The 27,453-nt window shown below is 40.3% G+C and overlaps 1 protein-coding gene across 1 annotated transcript in view; it reads right to left on the bottom strand.

Moving 5' to 3' along the window:
* Positions 1 to 27,096, bottom strand: part of dnah9l (dynein, axonemal, heavy polypeptide 9 like) — a 509,143-nt gene extending 482,047 nt beyond the window's left edge. Inside the window, exons 1-10 of the mRNA XM_078227708.1 lie at positions 26,857 to 27,096; positions 26,341 to 26,484; positions 21,581 to 21,780; positions 14,563 to 14,752; positions 13,097 to 13,196; positions 9,116 to 9,327; positions 7,062 to 7,295; positions 4,868 to 5,035; positions 4,495 to 4,611; positions 1,711 to 1,845 (exon numbers count right to left, since the gene is read on the bottom strand). Of these exons, the coding sequence (XP_078083834.1) occupies positions 1,711 to 1,845; positions 4,495 to 4,611; positions 4,868 to 5,035; positions 7,062 to 7,295; positions 9,116 to 9,327; positions 13,097 to 13,196; positions 14,563 to 14,752; positions 21,581 to 21,780; positions 26,341 to 26,484; positions 26,857 to 27,096 (1,740 nt within the window). The remainder of the gene's footprint in view (positions 1 to 1,710; positions 1,846 to 4,494; positions 4,612 to 4,867; positions 5,036 to 7,061; positions 7,296 to 9,115; positions 9,328 to 13,096; positions 13,197 to 14,562; positions 14,753 to 21,580; positions 21,781 to 26,340; positions 26,485 to 26,856) is intronic.
* Between the last annotated feature and the right edge of the window lie 357 nt (positions 27,097 to 27,453).

Genomic DNA, 27,453 nt, shown 5'->3' on the forward strand with positions numbered 1-27,453 from the left:
AAATTTTCCACCAAAGGCGACTCCCCCAGTGGCACATTTCCTAGTCCATTGTCCATCGTCCATAGACCATTGTCCGCAGCAAACTACCCAGCCTTCAGGAGAACAGTGACCATGACACCACACAACCCTGCCACAGCAACCTCTGCAAGACGTGCCGGATCATTGACACAGATGCCATCATCTCACGTGAGAACACCATCCACCAGGTACACGGTACATACTCTTGCAATTCGGCCAACGTTGTCTACCTGATACGCTGCAAGAAAGGATGTCCCGAGGCATGGTACATTGGGGAAACTATGCAGACGCTGCGACAACGGATGAATGAACACCGCTCGACAATCACCAGGCAAGACTGTTCTCTTCCTGTTGGGGAGCACTTCAGCGGTCACGGGCATTCGGCCTCTGATATTCGGGTAAGCGTTCTCCAAGGTGGCCTTTGCGACACACGACAGCGCAGAGTCGCTGAGCAGAAACTGATAGCCAAGTTCCGCACACACGAGGACGGCCTCAACCGGGATATTGGGTTCATGTCACACTATTTGTAACCCCCACAGTTGCGTGGACCTGCAGAGTTTCACTGGCTGTCTTGTCTGGAGACAATACACATCTTTTTAGCCTGTCTTGATGCTCTCTCCACTCACATTGTTTTGTTTCTTAAAGACTTGATTAGTTGTAAGTATTCGCATTCCAACCATTATTCATGTAAATTGAGTCTGTGTCTTTATATGCTCTGTTTGTGAACAGAATTCCCACTCACCTGAAGAAGGGGCTTAGAGCTCCGAAAGCTTGTGTGGCTTTTGCTACCAAATAAACCTGTTGGACTTTAACCTGGTGTTGTTAAACTTCTTACTGTGTTTACCCCAGTCCAACGCCGGCATCTCCACATCATCACATTTCCTAGTGGCAGAGGGTGCGGGGCATGCAAGCTCCCATAGACATCAGCTGGACCGGAAGATACCCACTGCTGGCCAATGGTGGCTGCCTCCATGGTTGGAAAATAAGTCACGGTCAGGTCGGAAAATCCTGCCCAATGGCTTTGGCATTCCTAATATTTAGATGAAGTACTGGAAGTTGGGCAAGCAGTCTAACAACTTCAAAAAGAGTGGAGTGGTCAAGAGATAAAGATGGATTTTGTCAATGTAGATATGGAAGCTAATCCAAACGCAAAAGCAAAATATTGCATTTGCTAAAAATCTGAAATAAAATGGAAAAAGCCAGCAGATCTGGCAGCATCTGGCAGAAACTGGTTAACGTTTCAGATTGATAATCATTTTGATTCAGTACCTCTTCCCACTGCTGCTGCCAGACCTGAAAACTGACTTTGCTTTCTCTGAGGGGCAGCAAGTAGATGAGAAATAGGAGGGGAGCACAGAGGTGATAGTGTGGAAGCAATAAGAGAAGCAACTGAAGGTGATTCTCTGGCTATGAGTGAATAGATAAGAATGGATACAGTCAAGTGCAGAAACACTGCGCAGGATGACAGTGGAGAGGAATTAAAGGTGTGTGTCCTCCCACCCCATCTGAATTCAAAGATTGCTTCCTCTTGGCATAGCATCACATTCTGTAGAAATCAATGGTTCTTAAATTGAAGTAGAAGTTGGCCACGGAAAGTACAGCTCTTACCTCCCTCAGAAATATACCATAATTTCTTAATAAAAGTAATATTTCTAAAATTTACCATTTGTAAAAATGAAAATGTTACTTCACCTTGGTTTGATTATCAAACATTTGTTTGCAGCTGTCGAGTTCTGTCTCAAACATTGAGAGTAGCTTGGCATAATTCACAGCAAAAATGTTGGCAATGACCGGTCTCTCTTGTAATGCACCAAATATTGACAAAAGCTGACAGAGAAAATATTTTTAATTCTGAATCATAACTGTATTACTGACAACTAACAGAACACTGAGCATTTTTTAAGTTGCAACCTTTCATTATTATCTCCTACGCCATCTCTCCAGCCTTAAGGCAAACAGTGGTCCTACATTCATACAGGAGGAGTTAAAGGAATATTATGCGGTCAATCATATCTTAATATCCTATTTGGCTTACGTGTCTATTGATACATGGATGAACAACATGGAATTGGAAATTTTATTAATTGGGATTTATGATTCAAGCAAACCACTAAATACCTAGTTACAAGAAGTAATCAAAAGGAGCAAAAGCCCCACTCTCAAGGGGGCTGGAATGGAAAGGGGAGGAAGTGCTGCTTCAGTTACACAGAGCCTTGGTCAGACCCCATCTAGAGTATTGCATTCTGTTTTTAAAATTACATCTTCTTAAAGATATATTGGCCTTGGACAGAATACAGCGCATATTCACCATAATTATGCCAGGGTTTAAAGGGTTAAATAAAGTTAAATCACATAAACCTGGTATGTATTCCCTCAAGTTTAAAAGATTGAGAAGTGTTCTTTTCAATGATATTAAATGATAAAGGGTTTTAATACGGTAGATATAGAGAAACCATTTCCCCTGGAGGAGAACCCAGAACAGTGAATCATGAGTTTAAAATTAGAGCTAGTTTATTTCAAAGTGAAATCAGGAAGCACTTGTATATATACACTAATGGTAGTAGAAATCTGGAACTTGTTCCTCTAGAAAACTAGAGATTCTGAATAAGTTGAAATTTTTAAGATGGATACATTTAGCAATGAATTTTGAACAAAGGTGGACAAGAAGAGCTATGATACAAATCAATCATGACCTAAATGAATGGTGAAACAGCCTGTTCCCATTTCCTCCTAACACATTTTTCCTATTTAATGCCAAGTGTAAAACTGAAAGTTGTCAACTTGGGTCTGAAGATAGACAAACCAGTGCTCCTCGCAATGGGATGATCACAATATTTTTCATTCAAGATACAGCGCTACCTTAAAGTGACAGCAGCTTAAAACACAAAAACGTGCATCGTGCTGCAGGTCATTTTTTGCTGGAGCAATCCAAAGCTAACCCCACTGCCTCATGTTCTCCCCACAACTTTGTGCCTACTAAAAATTCTTAGCCAATTTTCCCTTAAAGACGTAATGGTCTCTGCCTCAACCAGTGTCACTAGCAAAGCAGAAAAACACTTGTATAAAAACTGTCTACAAAGATAACGGGTGGGATTCTCCCAAAAAAATTCTAAGTGCTGAATTTGCGTACAAACTGAAGTAAATCCTGCTGGTTTTTTCAGCGGGATTTTCAAAATGAATCTCCTACACACTGTGCATCACAGAGAGCCGAGTGGGAATCATGCTAAAAATCTGTGGGCAGGGCCTATTCCCGCAGGAGAGGGAGGCAGTATCGTGCTGAGCGGGCCACTGCGCATGCACCAATCTGTCAGACTGGAGATCGGTGCATGTGCAGTAGCCCCGCATTGCTGGCCTCCTAATCACTGACCAGCTCAGCAACCCTGCCCCTCCAACTCCCCCCATACCCCAATCACTGGCCAACCCCGCAATGGTGCCCCTCCAATCCTCCTACAACCCCCCCTCCCCCAGCGCTGGCCAGCTGCACCACCACCCCGTTCCTCCCCCAATCGCTGGTCTCCCAGACATGTCCACGCCAGCCCCGACCATCACACCTCTGGCCCGCCTCAATCTCCCCCCCACCCCCCCGGCAGTCCTGATCCACCCCCACCCACAGTCCCGACCCCCTCGGTAGGCCGACTCTAGCCCTCCCATACCCCGATGGTCAGCCCCAATCTCTGGCCTCCCTCCTTCATTAGCAGGTAAATATGTAGGGATAAGGGGGTAGGGCCTGGGTGGGATTGTGGTCGGTGCAGACTCGATGGGCCGAATGGCCTCTTTCTGCACTGTTGGGTTTCTATGATTCTATGATTCTGTCACCACCAAGTGCAGAGTGGCAGTGGGACCCCCCACCCCTACCGATCTCAACCCCAGAGGCCCTGCCCTCTCTTGCCCCTCCCCTTTGGCACTGCCCGATGTCCGCTGGGTAGTGCCAAGGTGCCCTCTCGGCATTGCCACTTTGCCCCTTGGGCACTGCCAGTCTGGCAACATCCAGGGGGCACCCCCCTACTCCCCAACCTCCTGGGGGGCCTCCATGGCTTCCCTTCACTCCAGTGGGGTCAGGCGGCCAGCTCCGCGTTAGTGGGGAGCAGCTGTAAACCCCTTCAGTCCCGGATCCGCTAATCCTGCAAATCCTGATTTAAATAACTTATTCAGCTCACGCCGATTTCTGGCGCAGCGCTGACAATGCCAGAAATCCGGTGGCTGGAGACACATGAAGGAGGTGGCACCGAGCGGGAAGCCCACTACAAAGCCTCCACTGCTGCCTCCCAGCCTGCTGTGCTGCTAGAGCAACGCAGTGGGCTGGGAGAATCACCCCCAACTTTCTTTCTTGAATAGCAAAAAGCTCTCTTGTGCCTTTTACTTGAAACCAAAATATACATTGAGTACTTTAAGTCTCACCTCATGAATCATGATACAATTAACTCAAAAATATTAAATGTTTGTTAAAACTTAGGCATACCAAAGCATAATCAGTACCTTAAAGGCTGATTCCAGAGTTCCTGAATCCTGAAATGCAAGGTTCAGCACTGAGCCCAGGCGTTTGTCAAAATCATATATCTGCTCCATGTATCTGCTGTGGTCAGACAAAAATTCCTACACAGATTGTAATGAACATTTTTAGATTTGTGAATAAGGTAGCATTTGAATAGTTTAATTCTCACATCTTGGAGGTATGCATTTTCAAAAAGGTAAAGGGTCAAATTCTCTGAAGTCTTTCCAAATGAAAATAACATTCACTTCATTGGAATGTTCTCAAAAAAATCTAAGGTTAATTTCAGAATGTAGACACAATTTCATGAAATGTAAATCAAGGTAGATATGAAGTTTCATTTTCAAAATAGAGCCATACCTTATTGTTGTAATCCAGAGGATCATATTTGCTTTCCCCGAATACTCGCCAACATTCCTGAAATTCTTCATTGATACCATAGACTTTTTCACTGAACACTTTTCCTTTGGAGCCTCCTATTTCAATTTTCTCCAATTTAAGAAACTCTATAGCTGTATTAAACAGTTCCTAAAAGTGAAGCAAGTAACATGTCAACATGTTAGGTATTTTATTTCACAGAATCATAGAACAATACAACAAAGAAGGAAGTTATTCAGTTGTGCCTGTGTCAACTCTTTGGTAGAGCTATCCAATTAGTCACTCCCTTGCTCTTGAAATGTTCTCCCTTTAAACATTTACCCAATTCCATTTTGAAAGTTACCATTGAATCTGTTTCGGTTTGCTTGCAGAGAATGCGTTCCAGATCACAACAACTCACTATAAAAAATTGATTCTTCATACCTCTAATTCTTTTGCCAATCACTGTAATTCTATATCCTCTTTGGTAACTGGAGACAGTTTCTCCCGACCTATTCTATCAAAAGTAATCATTTTGAACACCTCACTCTATTTTTTTCTAAAACTTCTCTTGCTGCGTAAAGGAGAACAAACCCATCAGTCTCTTCCCATAACTAAAGTCTCCCAATCCCAATGTCATTCTAGTAAATTTCTTCTCTGAAGCCTCGACATCCTTCTTAAAATGTGGTGCATGCTGAGGCCTAGCCATGATACTTTTGTAATCTATGTCTTTTAAGGGGATGAAATGAGCTTCCTTTTCTCTATTTCTTAATATAAAGTATTTAGCAATAATGGTCAGGACTTTATGGATCCCCAGGGAATGGCTGGGAGACAGGAGGAGTAAAATAGGCAGGGTGGCATCACATTCCCTCTACAGCTGGCATTTTAGCAGCATCGGAGAAAGTGGCAGATGGCTTTCCAGCTCTTAGGCTAATTAGACTCTTGTGTTGCCAATTAAGGACCTCTGTCCACTGCTGCTGCTGCTATTTCATAAGTGGCAGGTGGGCATTTTGCCACATGGAGAGACATACTGTCATGGACTCGGGGTTGCCAGGATATGCCTGGCATGTCCCACTCCCCCCTGGGGCTGTACTCACCTGTACGCCCCAGTGCATTATCTTCGCCAACTTTCCGTTGGTCCAGCTCTGTTATAAACCCCACCGAGAAATCCAAGTGTGGGGGGGAGGAGGGGAAGAAAGAGTGAGGAAGCCCGCTAATGATATTAAAATGTGCGGTAATTGGGTTCCCGTCTTTTCTGGGCAGGAACCCCCATCATGTCATTGCTGGGGGGCAGGGATAATGGAAACAGGAAATCCCACTGGTGTGAAAGCCGTTTGGAGACATTGGATTCCCTTTCCCTACCAGCTTTTCTGCCCTCAGAAACGGGGGTGGAAAATCCTGGCCAAAATATTTTGTCTAGCTTGGAACACGTCTATCATCAACTCCTAGAAGCTTTCACTGAACCATGGAATCATGCTACAATGACAAACTGCCATCATATTGATCTGAAAGCCTATTCCTTCAGGCTTGACACTCTGACTGCATCTACTTTGAAGGTTGCCCTTTAATGGACCTGCTCACCCAGCTCCTGCCTCCTTTGTCTATCTCCCTTGTCTCAAATTGGATGGATATTGAGGTGACGAACTACATATTGGTTGCCTTCTGCAAAATGCTGAAGTGCAGTGCAATTGGACATCCAGCAAGGTTGGTCCCTGGGAATGATCTTGACATCAGAGTGCTGGTGAACTTGGTAAAATCCAGTCCATCGAGTCAGGTGATTGCCACTTTGGGGTATAAAAGAAGGGCTGTGACAACACCTTGGCTTGCATGGGTAGAGATCATGCTAGCAGAGGCCTAAACATCCATCTGACTAAAGACGCTGAACAAGAAATTGACAATGTGCACAGCTATGTCCAGTACAGTTTGAAACTGTAACTTAATGCCTAGACACTGAAATTTGTCGAGCTCTGCTATGTTTCAATAAAAGGTTTGCTGCGACCAATTGGTACCAAGTTCAAACCTCTTGAAATTCTGATAGCCTCTATTAATAAAGCTAAAATTAGCTTTGGTTTCTAAAAGTAAAGAAACATTGAGGACTGAATATATTTTACAATTTGTATGACTTGCTGATGCTGCTGAGATGTAATGGTAGAAGCACAGTTAACATACTTAGGTGATATAACCTCATTTCACATACCTCAATTTTTAACAATCGGTCAAGAAACCTATCAAAACGAGCAAATACCATCTGTGTAGGAAAGTCCCAATGTTTCACCTCCGTAGTGTGGCTGTAATATTGGAAAAGCTTTAATCTGTGTTGGTGAAAACAATTCTTAAAGCTTTTCAATACGTGAATGGTAAGTTGCACCTTCTCCAACGCTTCTTCTATCTCAACTTTAAAAATCTCTTCAGGAATCAGGTAGTTTAAAGCCTGTTGACAAATATTATCAAGTACAAAAACTTTAAAACTAATATGAATTCATCTTCATAATATATAGACAAATATTAAAATTATATAAATGTATATAAAAACACACATAGTTACACAAATAAAAATAGCAATTACAATACTCGTGAAGTACAAAAGCTTCACAACAGAATCCTTTAACAGTTGACAACTGAATTATGATTCTTAAAGACTACTGTCCTGTTTCAGCTGTCAAATGCTGTATTCATACTAATTAAATTCAGGGAAGTTTTGCAAAATAAATTCAAAATGGCTAATTTCATCTCATCAAATGTCAGACATAGGACAAGATCGAAAACTGCATAGAAATCTTACCCTGTTATAGACAAGCTGGATCACAACAGTTCAGCGCCATTTAAAAAAGTATTGAAAAGGTTTTTCACCCAATAGACAAAAATATAAAAAACAGAAGTGTATAGAGTACAATGCAGTTACATCATAATTGAACGCTTACAGCACTGCTTAAACACAGTAGATTTATTATATATTTATAAAACTGAAATTGAACACCATCCTTTTAAGGGTATTGTTGGTATTTACAATACCAGCTCAGCACATTGGCACAGTGGAAAGGAGGTATACAGTTTCATCATTAATATTGAATTGTGCAACTTCAAAAAACCTATTCAAAACATCTTTGTATGGATGCCTTATGCTTTCTCTGCTCTTACATTGCTCCCAATATTTGTTTTTAAAATTCATCTCTGGTGACAGCGTACACAATCAGGATATGTGCAGTGTTGAGAAGCTTTGTCACAATGTTCCCAAAGATTCAAATGACAATATAACATGAAACAGTGGACAACAGATGTTGCAACTCCAATTACACGGAGATTAAACAAAATTAAGAGAATAAACGGAAGAATTTAAATTTTCTTTTGGCATCATAAAATCCAACAGCAAAACTAGCATAAATCAAGACAAACCACGTATATCACCAGTCACTGACACCATCAAAACAAACAATGCATTACTGAATCAATAAATCAATTAATACAGAAACAGAAAACAATGAATTGATGAACTCAGATTAATGGGTACATCAATAAATCAGTTAATGATGTAGTAGGCGTACTCAACATGTCACTGGAGCAGGTGGTATAAAACCATTTAATAAAATCAACAGTTAAAAAACCAGAACCGTTATTGGAATAGTAGACACCAGTGAATTTACTCTTCTTCCTAACTTTGCCACTGTTGCTTGTGAGGCATAAGGCAGAAAGTAGGACTGGAACAGCCACTGTGCAATCAAAGAAAACAAAGCTGGAAGTCTATCCTGAAAACTGGATGACCAGCCCGGGGGGGAATGAGCATCTCTTGGGTGCTGCAGTAATACTTGAATTTTAGCACATAAAACAATGAAAAAATTGGATAGCAGTTATTGGGAAGACCTGCAAATGTGCAATGGCAATCAATAAATGGGAAAATATTTTAATACAAGGGAAGAATGGTTGCTTGAACAAGAAGCCAGAGTTGAAAAATAAATGATACTGCACTACCTATTGACCAGAGCTTACAGCTGCATTGTAGTCACTGACAACAGTCCAGGTGGGAACGTTTACATACTAATTTCAATTATTAAAAATAGCATACACAATTTCAATGTTATCTTCTGAGATAACACCCATCTCTTAAAATTATAACAAAAGAAATAACTCAATAATATGGTGCCCAGTAATTAATTTGATAAGCTTCATGATGTCCCATATGTTCATATGCAAATTAAAAAGGTTGCCAAAGATTTGTTTAATTTTAACATATCCCCACACAAAGTAGACACATACCTGGTTGATGATAAGATTGCAGAACTCCTGTAGCAAGACAATAATTCTTGATGGGAAGCAATAGTATCGAGAGTGGCTCCATATCAAGCAAATAGTATGGAAAAGGGGGGCAATAAGTGGTCCAATTTCAGAGAAGTTTGATTCCTCCATATTGGATAGATGATATTTCAAAGTTCGGAGATGCAATTCAATGTCTTCAGCCTCGGACACAGCTACAAATATGTTAGAGAATTAGTCACACCTTCCTAACATTGAAGTTTATTTTGTTAGATGGTTCAAACTGAATAAACAATTGTGTGGAGAACTGAAATATGTCCACAGGCATTGTTTTTAGGCAAGTCAGATTAATTATAGTTTGGATTAGATTTGAAAATGCTTGCAAAATTCCAATTGGAAGACCGGAAAAATAAAAATCACTTTCTTCTTGTTATTACTTTTAACACTTTGAAGTGTTGAAGTCTGCAGTACAATAGACATAAACTAGACTCAGAAATGATATAGTAGCAGGTCTCAAATGGTTATGTTGTTCTCAAGGAGAACGGTGTACATATCTCCGAAGAAAGAGTTTGGCACAGTGGTTAGCACTGCTGCCTCATAACCCCAGAGACTTGGTTTTGATTCCTGGCTTGGGTCACTGTGTGGAGTCTGCATGTTCTCTCCATGTCTGCGTGGGTTTTCTCCAGTTTCCTCCCACAGTCCAAAAGACGTGCTGGTTAGGTGCATTGGTCTTGCTAAATTCTCCCTCAGTGTACCTGAACAGGCGCCAGAATGCAGTGACTAGGGGATTTTCACAGTAACTTCATCACGGTGTTAAAGTAAGCCTACTAGTGACACTAATAACTAAACTAAAATGTTTAAGTTAACTGCTTAATATCGACAAATCAAATGTTCTTTGATTTTCTTTCAGAAAAACTGGTCTTTTTTGAAATCACTGAATGTAGATGAACAAATAGTTCTATATATATTTCTGAAGTATTTAAATTCTACCCACACCATATGGACACTGGCGATACAAGAAGGTTGCTCATTACCACTTTCTCAAGATCAATTAGGGATAGCCAAAAATTCCAGCCTTCAAAACAAAGCTCAAGTCCCACGAAGGGTTGAAAGAAAATTCCAAGAGGTATCTCGTTATACTGCATATTGTGAAGATTTTAATATTACAAATTGTTTAATTTGTTAACCATTGAAGTAACCTGAATTGTATTTTTAACAGGAATTACCTCACAATAATTGAAGCATTCATGATTTATCTAGAGGAAATCTGAAGGAATCGGAGGGACAACAAGTAAGCAAGAGGCAGCTTTAATGAACATAACTTACACAACAATCCCATATGCATATTATGGAAAAAAATAATAAATGCTTGAAATCTGCAGCAAAAAACAGAAACTGCTACAAACACATTTAGCAGTTAAGCAATGGCCAGATATTTAACAGTTCTATTTGCCAGAGTGAGAGGTTAAATTACCAACTTTCCGAATGACTATCAGCCAAAAGAAACTTGAAGCATGTGTTTGAAGTCAGTTGATAAAGTCTGTTGAAAGAGGTGAAAATCTACACCAACAGAAAATCTTGCAGGGTAATTTTTGGACTGATTTTGGCTGACCAAAATAAATTGTTGCTTAGCCAGGGCTTTGTGGCAAACTTAATATTTCTTCTATTATAGGCAGGAGTTGGGTTAATTAAAACAGCACTAATTTCTTCTCTCACCACTGTTCGTAAACAGAAAGCTGTTTGAGATTTGCTACCCCTTATAAGTGGTGGCATATTTCCCAACCTGTCCGTTTTGGTGTTTTTTAAGCTATTGAGAAATCCCTGCTGTTCCAAGACCATCACTCCAGCCAAAGTATTAACTCAACAAAGAAACATTGAGCCTGCACTGAAATTGAGTGACTTAAATTCCATTTTTATAATTACTGTTTTATCTTCATCTGCAACTACTTTTGTATGGGAGATAGGTGAATCAAGTGAGTGAGATGTCACATTTTCATTAACCTCTGGGTCAAGTTTCAACCTTCTTAATTTTGAATACACAAAAACTTGCTATAGGGTTATTAAAAATTGAGTTAACCACTCTCAAGGGTAAGAAAATACATACATCCATTTCCAAATATAATGATCATGGGAAAGTAAAAGGAAACACCCAAAATTCATTTGTGACAATTCACAAACTCCTTCCTCTGGGGTTTGAATCCTGCCTGCTTCCCAGTGCTTATGGTGTTTTCCTAGTCTATCCCTGAACTTCAGTTTGTAATCTAAGACAATTAGGACAATGTTATTTTACTGGCCAATATTTCCCTCTTTATTGTTGAAAAGGTATATAAATATTCCAGAGTTCATGAAATCGGCCTTAAATAATAAACTGATGGTTGCAAAGCTATATATTGTGCTTAATTTACAAAAAGGCACAATAAAATTTTCCAATATGGGTCCTGCTTAGCAGTATTCTGAATATTAAACAAAGCATACATCTTTAGAAAAAAAAACAGAAATGCTGGAGAAACTCAGAAGGTCTGGCAGTATCTGTAGAGAGAGAAAATAAGAATTAATGTTTCAAGTCCAAATGATTCTTCTTCTGAAAATGCTGGAAAGCAATTGTTCTTCTGAAGAAGTCATACGAACTTGAAACGTGAACAATATTTTCTCTCTATCCTCACAGATGCTGTCAGACCTGATGAGTTTTTACAGCATTTTCTGTTATTTCAGATTTCTAGCATCCACAGTATTTTGCTTTTATTATATACATTTTCAGAAGTTAAGAATATCGATAACAAGCACAAAGCTCTGATATTAATTCTTCTGGGGATCCTGCTTCAGTCCTCAATCAGAAGCCCAGTCCTGATCGTCAAGCTACTTGTCTCTCAAACCAATTGCAATTATATTCAATAACTTACAAGCACAGTAAGAAACCCGGTCAATGTACTTCCCAATTCCATTTTAGCTGCTTAACTTACATTTGATTCAAACACAACAATCGTCATTGTTAAATGTTGGGGACGATTCTCCCAAAAAAAAACTAAGTGCCCAATGGGCGGGAAAACCGGAGGTTTTTTTGGGGTGTACTTAGTCGAACGAATCTCTGGCACTCTGTGCTCCACAGAGTGCCTCAGGGGGATTCACACCGGTAAGTGGGAGTCTGGGGCCTCATCCCACTGGAGAGGCCAAAATCAGCGCGCTGAGCGGGCCACTGCGCATGCATCTGTCAGTGGTGAGATCGGCGCATGCGCACTGGCCCACGCCAGTCTACCAATTGCTTCACTGGGCCCCTCCCCACCCCCTCATCGCTCACCTACCCGACTCCCATTCCCCCCCTCCAGGCCTGCCCCAATCGCCAGTCTCCCATGGCCAGCCCCAAGCCCCCTGCCTCTCCCCCGCATGTGTGCAGCCCTGATCCCTCCTCCCTCTCCTACCAATCCCTAATGCAGAGTGCACAGTGGGTCCGCCCCAACCACCAATTGACCCTGCCCACAATAAGCCCTGCCCCTTGACACTGCCCGGTCAGCACTGCCAGGGTGCCCAGTGGGTACTGCCCAAGGGGCACCCCCCTGCCCCTGTCCTCCTGGAGGGCTTCAATGGCCTCTGTACCCACCAGCAAGGTGATCATGCCTGGTCCCTGTTGATGGGGACCAGCTTTAATCCCCGCTGGTGGGAATTCTCCCGGTAGAGGGAGAAACATTAATGAGCCCAGAGAATACTGTCCCAGGCTCGCTAATGATATGGCTCGCACTGATTACAAAGAACATGGCCTGGAGACTCGCAATCGGCCAGATGCCAGTCACGAGTCCCACTACAGGCCCCTGCTGATGTCTCCTGGCCCGCTGTGCTACTCGAGCAGCAGGCCGGGAGAATCGCCCCCCCTGTTGTGTCTGAATTTGTGTCACTGTTATATATCCAAACGTTTGATTTTTTAATTTTATAACATGTTCTATAATGTTCTATGCAACATTACATATTCAAAATATAATGACAGTGAGTTACCTTCTGTTACTTTCAAGATAGTATTTCTGAAGGTCGAATAATAGCTGCTTTTCACAATTTTCAGAATATTAGCTATTTTGCAAACCTTGGGATTCTGGAGCTGTACAAAATAATCACAATTTAAAGTTATAGTGAGTAAAAAAAATATTTGATTTGATCATTATTGCCACATGTATTGAAGTACAGTGAAAAGTATTATTTCTTGCACACTATACAGACAAAACAGATTATTCATCGAGTACATAGGGGAGAAGGAAAGAAGGTGCAGAATGTAGTGTTACAGTCATAGCTAGGGTATAGGGAAAGATCAACTTAATATAAAAATGTCAACTATGCCATCTGAATGACCAAAAATAAAGCTTAATGTCTTATGCAAGAAACATAAACAGTAATATGATCATGCTGAGATGGTCAGCAAGCAATTTGCTTATCAGCTTACTATAAAACCATAACACATAGGAGCAGAATTAGGCCACTTGGCCCATCGAGTCTGCTCCACCATTCAAGCATGGCTGATATTTTTCTCATCCCCATTCTCCTGCCTTTTCCCCATAACCCCTGATCCCCTTATTAATGACCTGGCCTCCACAGTCTTCTGCGGCAAACAGTTCCACAGATTCACGACTCTCTGGCTGAAGAAATTCCTCCTCATCATTTTCTATGATTTCTATGATCTTTGTTTTAAAGGATCGTCCCTTTAGCCTGAGGTTGTGCCCTCTGGTTCTAGTTTTTCCTACTAGTCGAAACATCCTCGCCACGTCCACTCTATCCAGGCCTCGCAGTATCCTGTAAGTTTCAATAAGATCCCCCCTCATCCTTCTAAACTCCAATGAGTACAGACCCAGAGTCCTCAACCGTTCATTGACTTTTGGTCAATGTCAATAGGTAAACAAGAGCTAGATGATATCTGGGATAGCAAAGGGAAGAAAATATGCCTTTACGTTTTTCCTCATACTCGTCGAGACACTTGGCATTGGATGTAATGAAGCAGAGGAAATTGTGAATTTTCTGTGAGCAATCACAAATGTGAACATACCTATATCTCTGTACTGTATTGTGGCATTTCAACCTATTGCACCAGACACAAACAAAGTATGGGAGCAAAAATAGAAAATAAAACATTAAACTGTTGGACTTTTATTTAAATACAGGTCTGTCAGCATCTGATGAAAGAAAAATGAGGTTACTATTAGCTAAATCTATGCTTAGATGCTTTGCCTGAACACTAATAATTTTACTGTTATATACTTTATCATAGTTTCTATACAAACTATATTTAAAATATTAAAATGTTTAAACTGTTTTATAGCAAATTATTTCACAAGAGCGTTATATTTTAAATAGGCAGCAACATACAAAACATTATCAAAAATGCAGCTTTATCATTCATTTGTAGGTTCAACATTTATTTTAAAACTGAACAGCAGAAAGGAGGAATTAGCTTCAGTTTGGTTCTGCATACAAACCTGCTTATATATTCCAAGCAAGTTTTCTTTTCTTGCCATCCAAAAATAAATTTCTGAACTTGGAATAGGATTGGTTTCTTCAAATAAGTCATCACCAGAATTCTGTTTCATAACATTTGTTATCTGATGCATCCACTGGATCACCATGGACTCAATAGAATGAAGTACTGATTTGTCCATTTGTGGAAGACTACAAAAGTAACAGTAGAGCCTCTTAATCAGTTAGATTGATTGGAATCATTTGGCTAGTTTATGTCAGCATCTACTTTTTTGTGGCTAAAACATTGTGCAACATTTAACCTTGAAACGAGAGACGTAAAGATTAATAATGGCATTTTACAAAAAACAATTGCCCATCATGAGGCCATGCTATGGCAGATTTGCTAGTTCTGAAAATCATTTTCTTTCTCCCTGAACTTCCCAGAGAAAAAAATGAGGCACATTTAATTATATTTTTTGCTGCTTTTACTTTTCACTATGAAACCTCCTGAAATTTCTTAACAATTCTGTTCTGTACTCGGCATACTGTCAACCAATCTAATTACGCTTCAGGCCCCTGGCAATTCTGCCTCACTCTCGCTTCCTTCCTGACGACCAGCACAGATCACCTTCTTGTTCACTGTGCTTTCCCCTACAAATATCCTTATTTGAAGATCATAATCCTGCTTTAATCCAAGCACCTGTCTAACTTCTATTTTCAACTGCTTTTATGCCCTGATCCTGTAATTCACCTTTTCTTCAACAAATTAGGAATACTATTTTTTTATTTCCTAAGCTCAACAAGCCTACTTTCAGTAATCATTTTCAAAACAAAGTAATTTTTCCACCAGAGAGTTGACTAAGAATGAGGTCTGCAGACATCCAGAAGCACTGCCACTGGGAAACAAAAGGTTAAAAAAGAGAAGATGTAGAGGGTAAATGCTTACGGTAGAGGTGGGGGCAGTAGCATCAGAGTAAGAGATGGAACAGAAGGGGAAAGAAAGCCTCAGGGGTTGATTGTTTATCTACTTACACAAATACAATGAGAATGCCACTAAAGAGGAGAAGCATGGAGCAAAGATAGAAAGTTACGAACAATGTATAATTATAAATTTAATTTATATATTAAGAAAAATAGTTTCAATTTCATTTATATTTTGTTTATGAACCTTGAAGGCTGGGTATCTGATTAGGCTAAAAGATCAGGCATGGTTTGCAAGACATAACAGGCCACAAGATGAAGGCATGTAGAATCGCAGGCACCAATGCACCCCTCCCCGATGAGCTCAAACAATTCTATGCCTGTTTTGAGCAAGAGGTCAGCGAGAGCATGCTTCCACCCCGGAGGCCTCAGCCGAACCGGTATCCGAGGTCACCATCAGACGTCAGATCAGCCTTCTCAGAAGTCAACCCACGGAAAGCGACTGGATGGGATACCTGGACGAGCACTCAGATCCTGTGTGGACCAGCAGGCAGGGGTATTTGCAGACATCCTTAACCTCTCCTTACACCAATCTGAGGTCCCTATCTGCTTCAAAATGACAACCATCATCCCTGTACCAAAGAAAGGCCAGGCAACGTGTCTTAACGACTATCGCCCGGTGGCTCTGATATCCATCATTATGAAATGCTTCAAAAGGCTAGTCATGGCACGAATCAATTCCAGCCTCCCAGATTGCCACAATTCGCCTATCACCGCAACAAGTCCACAGCAGACACCATCTCCCTGGCCCTACACTCAACCCTGGAACACTTGGATAACAAAGACACCTATGTCAGACTCCTATTAACTACAGCTCAGCCATCATTATTCCTACAAAACTGTGGCCTGGGGCTCGGCTCCTCCCTCTGCAACTGGATCCTAGACTTCCTAACCCACAGACCACATTCAATAAAGATAGGCAATAACACCTCCCCCACAATCATCCTCAACACCGGTGCCCCGCAAGGCTGTGTCCTCAGCCCTTTACTTTATTCCTTATACACCTACGACTGTGTGGCTAAATTCCCCTCCAACTTGATTTTCAAGCTTGCTGGTGGCACCACTGTAACGGGTCAGATCCCAAACAATGATGAGACGGAATACAGGAAAGAGATAGACAATCTGGTGAACTGCGACAACAATAATCACTTCCTCAATGTCAGCAAAACGAAGGAGATAGTCATTGACTTCAGGAAGCACAGTGGACGACATGCTCCTGTCTACATCAATGGGGACGAAGTAGAAATGGTCGAGAGCTTCAAGTTTCTATGGGTCCAGATCATCAACAACCTGTTTTGCTCCCTCCGTACTGACACTGTAGTCAAGAAAGCCACCAATGCTCCTCCTTTTTCAGGAGGCTAAGGAAATTTGGCATGTCTGCTACGACTCTCACCAACGTTACAGATACCATAGAAAACATTCTTTCTGCTTGTACTATAGCTTGATATGGCTCCTGCTCTGTTCAAGACCACAAGAAACGACAGAGGGTCGTGAATAAAGCCCAGTCCATCACACAAATCAGCCTTCCATCCATTAACTCCATCTATACTTCCCACTGCCTCGGAAAAGCAGCCAACATAATCAAGGATCCCACGCATCCTGGACATACTTACTCTCTTCCACTTTCTTCTGTGAGGAAAAAGATACAAAAGTCTGGGGTCACATACCAACCAACTCAAGAATAGCTTCTTCCCTGTTGCCATCAGGCTTTTGAATGGATCTACTTCATATTAAGTTGATTTTTCACCCTAGTTAAGACTGTAATGTTAGGATGTAACTGGTGACAACTTTGTATTGGATGTAATGTGACCAATGGGAACAAGATGTAAGGGTCAGCTGACCCAGTAAACCATGGAACCAATTACAGAGTGATGTAATAGTCAGCTTACCAGCTGATTCACTATAAATAAGAATCTGTGTAGAATTGTGGGAAGCTTGGAGTGGCCCAGGGCGAGGCCCCAAGTTTGGAGTAATGGTGTTTCTATATTAAACCCTTTCTTTCATTTATAAGTTGGAGTAAGTTTTGTTGTATTTTTGTTATCTGCATTTTTTGAAGAGTTCCTTCTGAAGAAACATGTAACATTACATTCTGCACCCTCTCCTTTCCTTCTCTATATACAGTATGCTTTGAATAGCACACAAGAAACAATATTTTTCACTGTATACTAATACATGTGACAATAAATCAAAAGATCATTTGGGTTTGTTTGTATATATATATATAATATGTATATAAATATATACACACACGCAAATAATATATAGTGGTTCGTTAAATAAGATTGAAAATTCTGAAGATTCTGAAAAATAAAACACAAAGTAGAAAAACTTAATTGTTACTAAGTGACAGGAATCCAGTGACACAGACATAGAAAAAAGGTGTTAAGACAAGTGAGTCAGAGAGACAGAGAGAGGAGATGGATTTGAAGCTCTCCAAGCATAAGAAAAAGACAAGGCTGATAAGACAATATTTAATTAATCAGTTAAGGAACTCAGTAATCAGATTAGCAGAAGTGCAACTCCGAGACTGAATTTAAGAAATTCATTTGTTTGCTCTGCAGTTGAAAAACCTGAGTTTAAAATGCGGTTCTTGGATATCTCAGGGAGAGATACACATTGGGTAAAAAGCATCAAGTGAATGCTCTGGAATTCACTGGAAGAAAATCACTTGCCAGTCCAAAGCGAGAAATGTCAAGCTAATGGTAACTCTTCACTGGTTGTGTGTCACTGATATTGCTGGGGTAAAGGAATAGTGGGATTTTAAATCATTATCTTGTGTTTGTACTGAGATCTTTCTCTGGTGTAATATAATTCACTTTTCTTATTTTCATAAATGTTTTATTGTTTGTGTTGCAAAGTTGGGTAGAGTAATTGTAGATTGGAAGGTCGGAAGTTAGAATTTGGTGGTAGTAAAATTGTAAAATGCTAGGGGGAGAGCATTTGTATGGTCCCATTAAAAGGTGGTGCTTTTTCTCTGCTTAGAGATTTAAAATGCAAGTATATAGAGAGCCCAAACATTAGTATCGAAAAGGACAAACAGCAGTTTTTCCCAAGGCAACAGGTTTTTGAATTTAGCCAATCAATTTGAATCAGGCACTTAGACACCAAAAACCTATTAAATTTAAATCTGCTGGTTTTGACAACCTAGAACCAATCATTTTGTGGGAAATATTGAAATGTCATCACGCATATAAAAGAGGAAAGTGGGACAAAGAGGGGAGAGCAACTGCCACCTGCCAGAGCTAACAGCTCTCAGCTCTCGAGACAGAGTGAATCGCTGGCTCTCATAGCTTCATCTATGTCTTACAGAAAGCACCATCTCGACAGGAAAGGTACCAAAGAAGTTCCAGACAGAAGAATCAACAGAGAAAGCCCAGAATATTCTGGAAGACACAAAACCTGGTTGTAATTTAGAGAGTGGCTAAATTCTATTTTTGCTAATGAGTGGGAACTGTATTTATTTGAACAGCATACCATTAGAATCTTGTTTTATTCGGGAATAGTTAATAGAAGGGATTTATTCAGTTGTTAGTAGTTTAGTTAATTTGTTCACTGTTAGTTAGATAAATAAATTGTTACGTTTGATTTTAGAGTGAATGTCAGGGATTTTTTTTATTTAACCACCAGAAGTTGCTGAAGAACAGGTCAAATCACTTTACACAAACTTTTTATAGGGCGAGGTACTCCTCTTTGGGTGTTTCAGTTTTAGTTCTCAGAGGGGGAATCCACCTCTGCTTTATAACATTTGTATTAAAAGTTCATCAGCAGGCTCCTGTGAATTTGTTCAGTAGCTTTCTTCCACAGTTTCTAACAAACAATGGTTAGCATCTATCAAGCCAGGTGTCATTCTAGGATCTGACCTGTTCAATATTAACAATGGCTGGGACCACAACAAAGTGTATGAAGTTGCAAATAGGAGACAAGGGTAGGGGGAACAGCAAAAATGCAGAATAGTAAGATATGAGTGTTTATAAGACAATAAAAATAGGTGAGGTAGCAATGGGATGAGAACAACACAGCAAGAATGCAAAGGTATGAGGGGATGGATACAAGAGATTCAGGTGAAATGAACAAATCTGCAACAGACAAGGAGAGACAACACTACGGCAACATAGATGGAAAAGGATCAGTTCCAAACATCAAGAAAAACTGGCTGACAAAATTAAAAGACAATGAAAGCACTGCTAATACTCACATGACTAAGAAAAAACAAGAACAACAACAAAAATTAAATAAATGCAACATAGAAACAGGGCACTGCAGAAGGACCAAAAACAAGACAAATATCAGTGAACAAGAGACAAAAGTCCCCAAAGCATTTTGGTCAGAGTGTAACAAAGATACAGATGAAATGGTGAAGAAGGAAACACAAATAAGGAAAAAGGAACATGCACACAGGTTTAAAAATAAGAAACAGGCATTCCCAGCAGTGCATAGATCAAACAAAGAAGCAAGAGACATTTATCTTTCATCTTATTGTCCAGTTTGTATACAGTTCTTCAGTTACATGTAATACCTATCACACTTTAACCCCACAAAAGACTTATTCATAAGATTATAAGAAAGAGGAGCTGACTCATTGGGCGGGATTTTACAGCCCTCACTCGAGCAAGACCGGAAAATCCCGCCTGAACTCAATAGACATTTCCATTGTCCGCCCCTCACCCACTCCGATTCTGTGATGGGCAGGGCGGTAGAATTTTGGCGATTGCATCTACTCTGCTATTCAATAAGATTATGGGTGATTTTTGACCTCATCTCCATTTTCCCATCTGATCCCCATTCCCTTGATTCCCCTAAGGTCCAAAAGTCTGTCTACTTCAGCATTGAATGGACTCAACGACTGGAATTCTCTACCCAAAAAGACCCATCGATGCTCAAAGATTCATCAACTCACTGAAGAAATTCATCCTCATTTCAGTCTTAAATGATGAACCCCTATGGCCCTATTTATAGACTCTCCAGCCAAAGGAAACAACTTCTCAGCATCTACCTTAATAAGTCCCTTCATACAGTTCCATAGGATCTCATTCTTCAAAACTCCTAGGTCCATTAATATTAAATATTTAAGTACAGGACATGTCTTGTTAGAAATTACCATTTCATCATGTCCAAATTTCAATGAGAATCTCCATAGGAAATTGGTCTACAATTCATAATTGAGAAAGTTGGTGTGTTAACATTTTAATCACTTTGTGGGTGTGCTAATTGAAATGCTTTCAAAGAAAAATCAGTCAGAAAGTGAAGTTGCTCATACTGTCCAAATATTCTTCGGTCATTAACTGAAGGTTAGGTTTTTGAACCTAAAGTAAAAACTTTAAGGAAAACATAAAAAGACAATCCAGTGGCCAAATTGAATAATGTTAATATGTAATTACCATTTCAATTTTGGATAAAATCTTCAAGATTTTTGTACAAAATAAAAATACTAATTACATTTTAATAGAAGGGTCAATGGCTCAAAACATTAACTTTGGTAGATGCTGGTAGACCTGCTGAGCTTTTCCAGTGTCCTCTGTTCTTGTTTCAGATTCCAGCATCTGTGGTATTTTGTTTCTTTATACAAGTTATCAAACTCAATAATAGCACAATTCAAAATTAATTTCCAACTTGCAGATGTACCAACGAATTAGGAGCAGGAATGAGCCAATCAGCTGCTTGAGCCTGCACTGCAATAAGATCATGGTAGATCTGATTATGGCCTCAACTACTCGTTGTTACCTACCTCTGGAAACCCTTTTCAGTCAAGAGTCTATCTCCCTCTCTGCCTTAAAAATATCCAATGGTCCTATCTCTTCTTTCTGGGGAAGAAAGTTCCAAAGACTCATGACCCTCTTGAGAAAAATGTTCTCCACATCTCTGTCTTAAATGGAAGATCCCTTCTTTTTAAACAGTGTCCCCTAGTTCTTGCCTCTCCCATAAGGGGAAACATCCTTTTGACACCCACCCTGTCAAGTCCCCTCAGCATCTTATATGTTTCAAGATAAGATCATCTCTCATTCTTCTGAACTTCCATAAAAAAACAAATTTGAAAGTATTAGAAGTAAGATAACATACTTAGCTTGAATTTCCATTTCTTGGTTTTCAAAGATACTTTCAGGAACCAGAGGCAATGGTAAAATAGTTTTTCCTTCCATTTGGCCATGGACAACAAATATTTTGCTTTTTATCATTTCAATATGTTTTCTGACATCATGACATACAGCCTGTGGCCACCCCAAATGATTATTTGTATTGGACAAAATAGGAACCAGAACCTAGAAACGCATGAATTACTTAAGTAAGCAAAAACAATATAAAATACTCTAATGGTAAAACACAAGTAGAAAGATGTAGTGTTCAACATTAAACTAACATATGTAACATTAAACAGCAGCTGAGTACACTAGACATAACAGAAGCTGTGGGCCTGGCAGTGATGTTCAAGACTTACAGAACAAAACTAATCAATTAATCTTTGAGCAAGCTATCCCAGCGCAGATATGATTCGGGAATCTACCCAACACTGCGGAAAATTGCATAGGTATGGCTGACCCACAATCTAACCAGTCAATCACCACACTAGCAGTCTCCTCCCAAGCATAACTATAAATAGTCAATAATGCCATCACATAAAATCTACTCACCAATAACGTTTTGTCAATTTGTCCACTGGAGCCATTCAGCATTGTGCCTTAATCCAAGTATGAAAACTTTAGAGCTACATTATAGAGGGAAGGCAAGAGTAACTGCCCACAATATTAAGGCAGCATTCAACCAAGTGTGGCACCACAGAGCCCTGTCAAATCTAGTCAAAAGGGCAAACAGCAAAATACCCCAGTGACTGCTGTTAAACATAGTGCACACAAGGATAGCTATGGTTGACATAGCCAATCGTCATAGATCCAGGATATCACAGCACTAGACTCATCAATTTTCAGATATTTCAACAATGACCTTCTCTCTTTTACAAGGTTGGAAATGGCAAAATTGGGTCTAGTAACCCAGTGGCCTGGATTGATGCTCTGGAAACACAGCAACTGGGGGAATTTAAATGTATTTAATGAAATAAATATGGAATAAAAACCTAGGAGGGATTCTCGCATCTTGGAACTAAGTTCCATAGCAGGACAGCAACATGGGAGTGTTTCCCGTTGCGGAGGCCAGCAGGAAAACATGCCAAATCGTCTAGCCCCAACTTCATTAATTGTGCAACCAAGTATTTTGCGCTGTATTCCATCATGGGGCAGGCAGGAAGGCGTGTGTCCTGTCCGAGCACTACATTGAATGGGCGTCCAATATCACTGAGACAATATTGAAGGGGGTGGATCGCCTGAAAATTAAGAGGCTGGAAGATGGACCCCCTCCAGGATGTTGAATTTGGAAGGTCCACCTGCAGATGTTTCCCACTCATTGCTGTGGTGTTCCAGGGTTGATGGCGGCCTCCATTCTGAATTCCAGAGATGGCCCCAGGCATTTATCAGGTGAGTCCCAGTATTTGCATGCCACATTGTTCTAGGTGTGTTGCGCACTGGTGTTTTCCCATTGGCGCTGTGGAGAATCGGGCACAAGGAATCAGGTTTTCACCTGCATCTCATTAGCGGGGTGCAAATGAATTTCATACCAGCCTCCAGTGGATTTCCCGATCCTCCATGGCAGATACCAGCTGAAGACCATGGAGGAAATTCATGCTGGCGCAAAACCAATTTAAACCCCCACCCCTCCCCACCAAGCATGTTTAAACTCTCCCCAATGCCTCTCACAAGGCCCCCTATAAGGATACTGGTCACAGCCCTTAAGTCTCACTATCATCAAGTCTCACCGGCATTGACTGGAGCAAAACTGGAACAGCCAGATAAATTAAATGGTTGGAAAAGGAGGGTAGAAACTGGTTACTCTGCAACAGATGGCTTCACCTCTCAACCCTTCAAAAAATTTCTCACAATCTCCCAGGTTCAAATCAGGAGTGTGATGGAATACTCACTGCTCACCAGGAGTCACAGCAACATGTAAGAAGCAAAAATTATGAAAGTGATCCGCTTGAATAACATCTCTTAGCTCAATATCCACCTTAACACTCTGTGGCTGCAATATGTATCACCTATATTATGCACTACAGCAACTTACTGACCTTACTTCTGCAACACCTTCCAGTTATATAACTTCCACCACCGAGAAGGACAAGAGTAGTACATTAGGGAGCACTATCAGCTCCGAGTGACACATCAACCTGGCTTTGATATTTACTGCTGTTCCCTCATTACTACTTGCTCTAAATCCTGGAATTCACTTCCCAATAGAATCAGGACAACAGAACAGCAGTTTAAGAATAATGCTCACCCACCTCTACAGGAAATGAGGATGGACAATAAATGCATCTTGCCACAGCTGCCTACATCTCAAAGACAATTTTTAAAGTCATTTTCCTTTTTTTGTTATCACTTCTACATAATTTGTCCATTCTGTTTTATTTTCAGCTACTTCATTATTTTTCTCTCCCCCCTCTCTTTTCCATAATAGTTCAAATGCTCCCTACAAATTTAGTTAATCTTCCAGCAACGACATTGGCCAGCCCTTTTTAAGCAACTCTTGCCAGTTTTGTACAGACCATTTCTGCCTCACAACTGGTCACAGTATCCCATGAAACTGAACATTTCCCTGCTACACCATTTCTCTAGTTACATTTTTATTCCTCCATATTCCTTTATTAACTAAAGTATGACAAAAGAAGCAATTGAGATTACGACCCTTGAGGTTCTGTTCTTTAATCTATCTCCTAGCCTGAAATTTCTGTGTTTGGTATTAGTAATGTGTAGCTTTTTTAAAAGAGTACAAGATTTAGAATCAGAAAAAAATGTATTATCTGATGTATCGTCCTGCAAGCACTCTGTGTAAGAAGCGTGGCAACTGTTAAAAGAAATCTGCTGTTCAGGCACATACATTATTCACTGTTACTTGATGAGAGTCATATTAGATTACTTTGCAATGCAATCTTATAATTGGTCATTCTTTTTGACAAATGAATGACATTGAAGTAGCTCAGCTTTCTGCTGGGATATAATTGTAAATGTAACATATATATTTTAAAAACGCCTTGTAATGTTTTCATATATAAACTGTTACCAATTAACTTTGATACTCAAGATGACATTATCGCTACATTTACCCTATTTGCGTGAATTATTCAGGATTGTACGCAGTGGTATCACAAATGGTAACACACTGCTAAAGTGTCAAGTTTATTTCTTATGGAAACCACATTACAATTAAGCACAACATTAAGAATACAGCAGTTGATTAAAAACACACATCATATTAATATCCCAATTACACCCCACAGAGATGTACCAAGACTGTTTAGATCAGCTGTGTAAGTAAATAACATTCATTCACATTGCAGAACTTCATGCAAACAAATGTAAAAAATCATTGGAGTTCTGCTTGCTTCTCCCTGATGGGATGAAATTGCTAAAGCTTAAAAAGCAGATAAGGTAGGCAGTCCTTTTTGATCATTAGATTTTGAAAAGCAGAACAGGCTGTATAAGCTAATATTAAAAAGACTATAACTATTGATCTGGAGGTAGGTGTTGGGGAAGGAGGGGAGCATCTACAAGTTTGCAGAAAACACTGAGATCTGCCCAAGTCTTAGGAGTGTATACAATGTACATCTGTTTTTGAGAGACTGGGGTCATGACTGGCCAATGAGGTTTAACTTGGATAAGTACTGTATCACGCCGTGAGTCAGGCTAATGTTCAACGTTCCTTCAGGGGAAAAGCATTAAAGCTGAAAGAGGAGAGATCTGGGCACTCCAAAACATATATCTCTAAAGGTACATGAGTGACATAGTAAACCATTAGCTAGAGAAAATAAGGTGTTGGGGTGCATTCTTAAGACAATTATTGTAAGGCAAGGCATACTATTATGTCCTTGATGAGGCTTCACTTGGAATACTATTTCCCCAGTTTTGGGTTTCATTAAGGCCAGAATTTTCCAGCTTTCACATCCCGCTGCCGCTGCAAGCGAGGACAAAGAATTTGGCACTCAACCGGTGCGAATGGCCAATGAGTCTTTGGAAAGGATGCAGAGGTCCACTTAAGTTAATTTCCAGTCAGAAGTATCTTGGGCTAAAATAGAAAAGAGTTTACACTTTAGAGAATTGTAGAGATGGGGTACTTGTATTAAGGTTTCTAAGATGGTGAAGAGACTAAGCTTGACATTTTGTTCCAATTAAATAGATTATGGAGGACAGAAGCCAAAATTTGAAGCTGTGCAAGGCCAAATCGAAGATGGATATCAAGAAATAGTGAACTCATAGAACAGGCTGCTGTTTTGTGCAGAGAATGCTAACTTGCTATACTGTTCCAAATGAGAGCTGGACTGTTTCTGGTTGAGGTAGATATCACAAGTTACAAAAGTAAAGTTGAGAGCAAGTGTGACCTCCTTGATTAGTTTTGATTACCTAAATGGTTTGGAGAAGAATTTCCCCAATATTTATTCCTCAGATTGGAATGTACTTTAATCTGGTTTATCACCTCTGCCAGAAGATTACATTGTTTCCGAGGGAATGGCGTGCATGCATTTGCTGTTGCACACAGTAATGATTTGTGATAGGCAGACTAAATAAACCAGAGAGTCTTTACTTGTTCATCACTTTTGGTATGATTGGTCAGGTTCTGCCAGCCACGCTGATCAAATTGATGGGTGCAGATGTGACTGGAGGAAATCAGTCTGATTTCTCAGTCTGAATAGCAGCTGCTATTCACCAATGGAAACTTTACAATTGTTTCTTAAAGGAGAATATACTACCCAATCTATTATGTGTTGATGGTTGCTTTACCTCATTGATTAAAACTGTAAGGTGTTCCACTGGATGTTGTAAGATCTCTCCAAGCATCAATTCATCTTTTTGGTCATTACTTGACAATTTTCCAGTACAGTTTTTGATAATATAAAGCATTTTGCTTTTTGGTGGGAAGGACAGCTATAGGAAAAAATTGGAAAGTGATTAAAAGTACACTAGTCAGAAAAAATGTTTATTCTATGTTTCACACGGTTTAGGATCACCACACAAAATGTCAAGCTTATTTTTTTAATTCAATTTATTGAACACCAGATAACAATTAATACATCATCTTCATAACTAGGATCTTTTATATAAGTTTTTAATTAATTTCGTCTGAAAAAGTTTGGTTAATCAATAACAATCCATTTCCCCTTCCTGAATTTTTAAAACGGGAAAAAATGGGTTATAAGTTGACAATTAAAACTGACTTTTAAAATGTCCGATGACCCGCAATTTAAATATTTATACAAATAGTCATATTTTTATTCCGTCCCTCCTGCCCGCCTGTACCTGTGCGTCTGCATGCAAGGCTCCTCCTGCTCCAGTAAATAACAGCAGTTTTCCATGCTGCCTTTGATCAAGAAAGTCCAGCAGCAGTTTTTTGTTTTCATCCACAGCGATGAATCTGTTCCACCTTTCAGATTTGACTTTTAACGATTTAAACGCCTGCTCCTTAATAAAATCTATTCCCTCGTCTTCAGCACGAGCATTGGGTGTGGGCACATTCGTGTCAACTCTTTCTTCGGTCATCGCATCGACCTTGATAAAAGGGGACAGAGAAAAAAAAACATATGACTGAAACCTTTTAAGTTACCAGGGTTTTTTAAAAAAAATAAAGTTCAATTCAGTGGATTCTCCGTATTTTAAATGCAAGCAGCTATTCCCTCATTGCCTTCGAGCGCTCCTATGGCATCTGCACTGACGACAGAAAGTGCTGGAAGGTCTCAACGGTTCGCGAAGTGGGCGGGGCCTTTCGCCGTCACCCCGCGTGTTTGCTGTTTGGTGGCGCCGGCGCAGTCCGCCATTGTTCCGCGCGGAATCTTCCGGTCCCGCCGCTGTCAACAGAACTTCCCAGTTGTTCGCACCACTGCCGGCCGGCGGGGTCGG

The sequence above is a fragment of the Mustelus asterias genome, chromosome 14 (genome assembly GCF_964213995.1).
Source record: "Mustelus asterias chromosome 14, sMusAst1.hap1.1, whole genome shotgun sequence".
NCBI classification, from domain to species: Eukaryota; Metazoa; Chordata; class Chondrichthyes; order Carcharhiniformes; family Triakidae; genus Mustelus; species Mustelus asterias.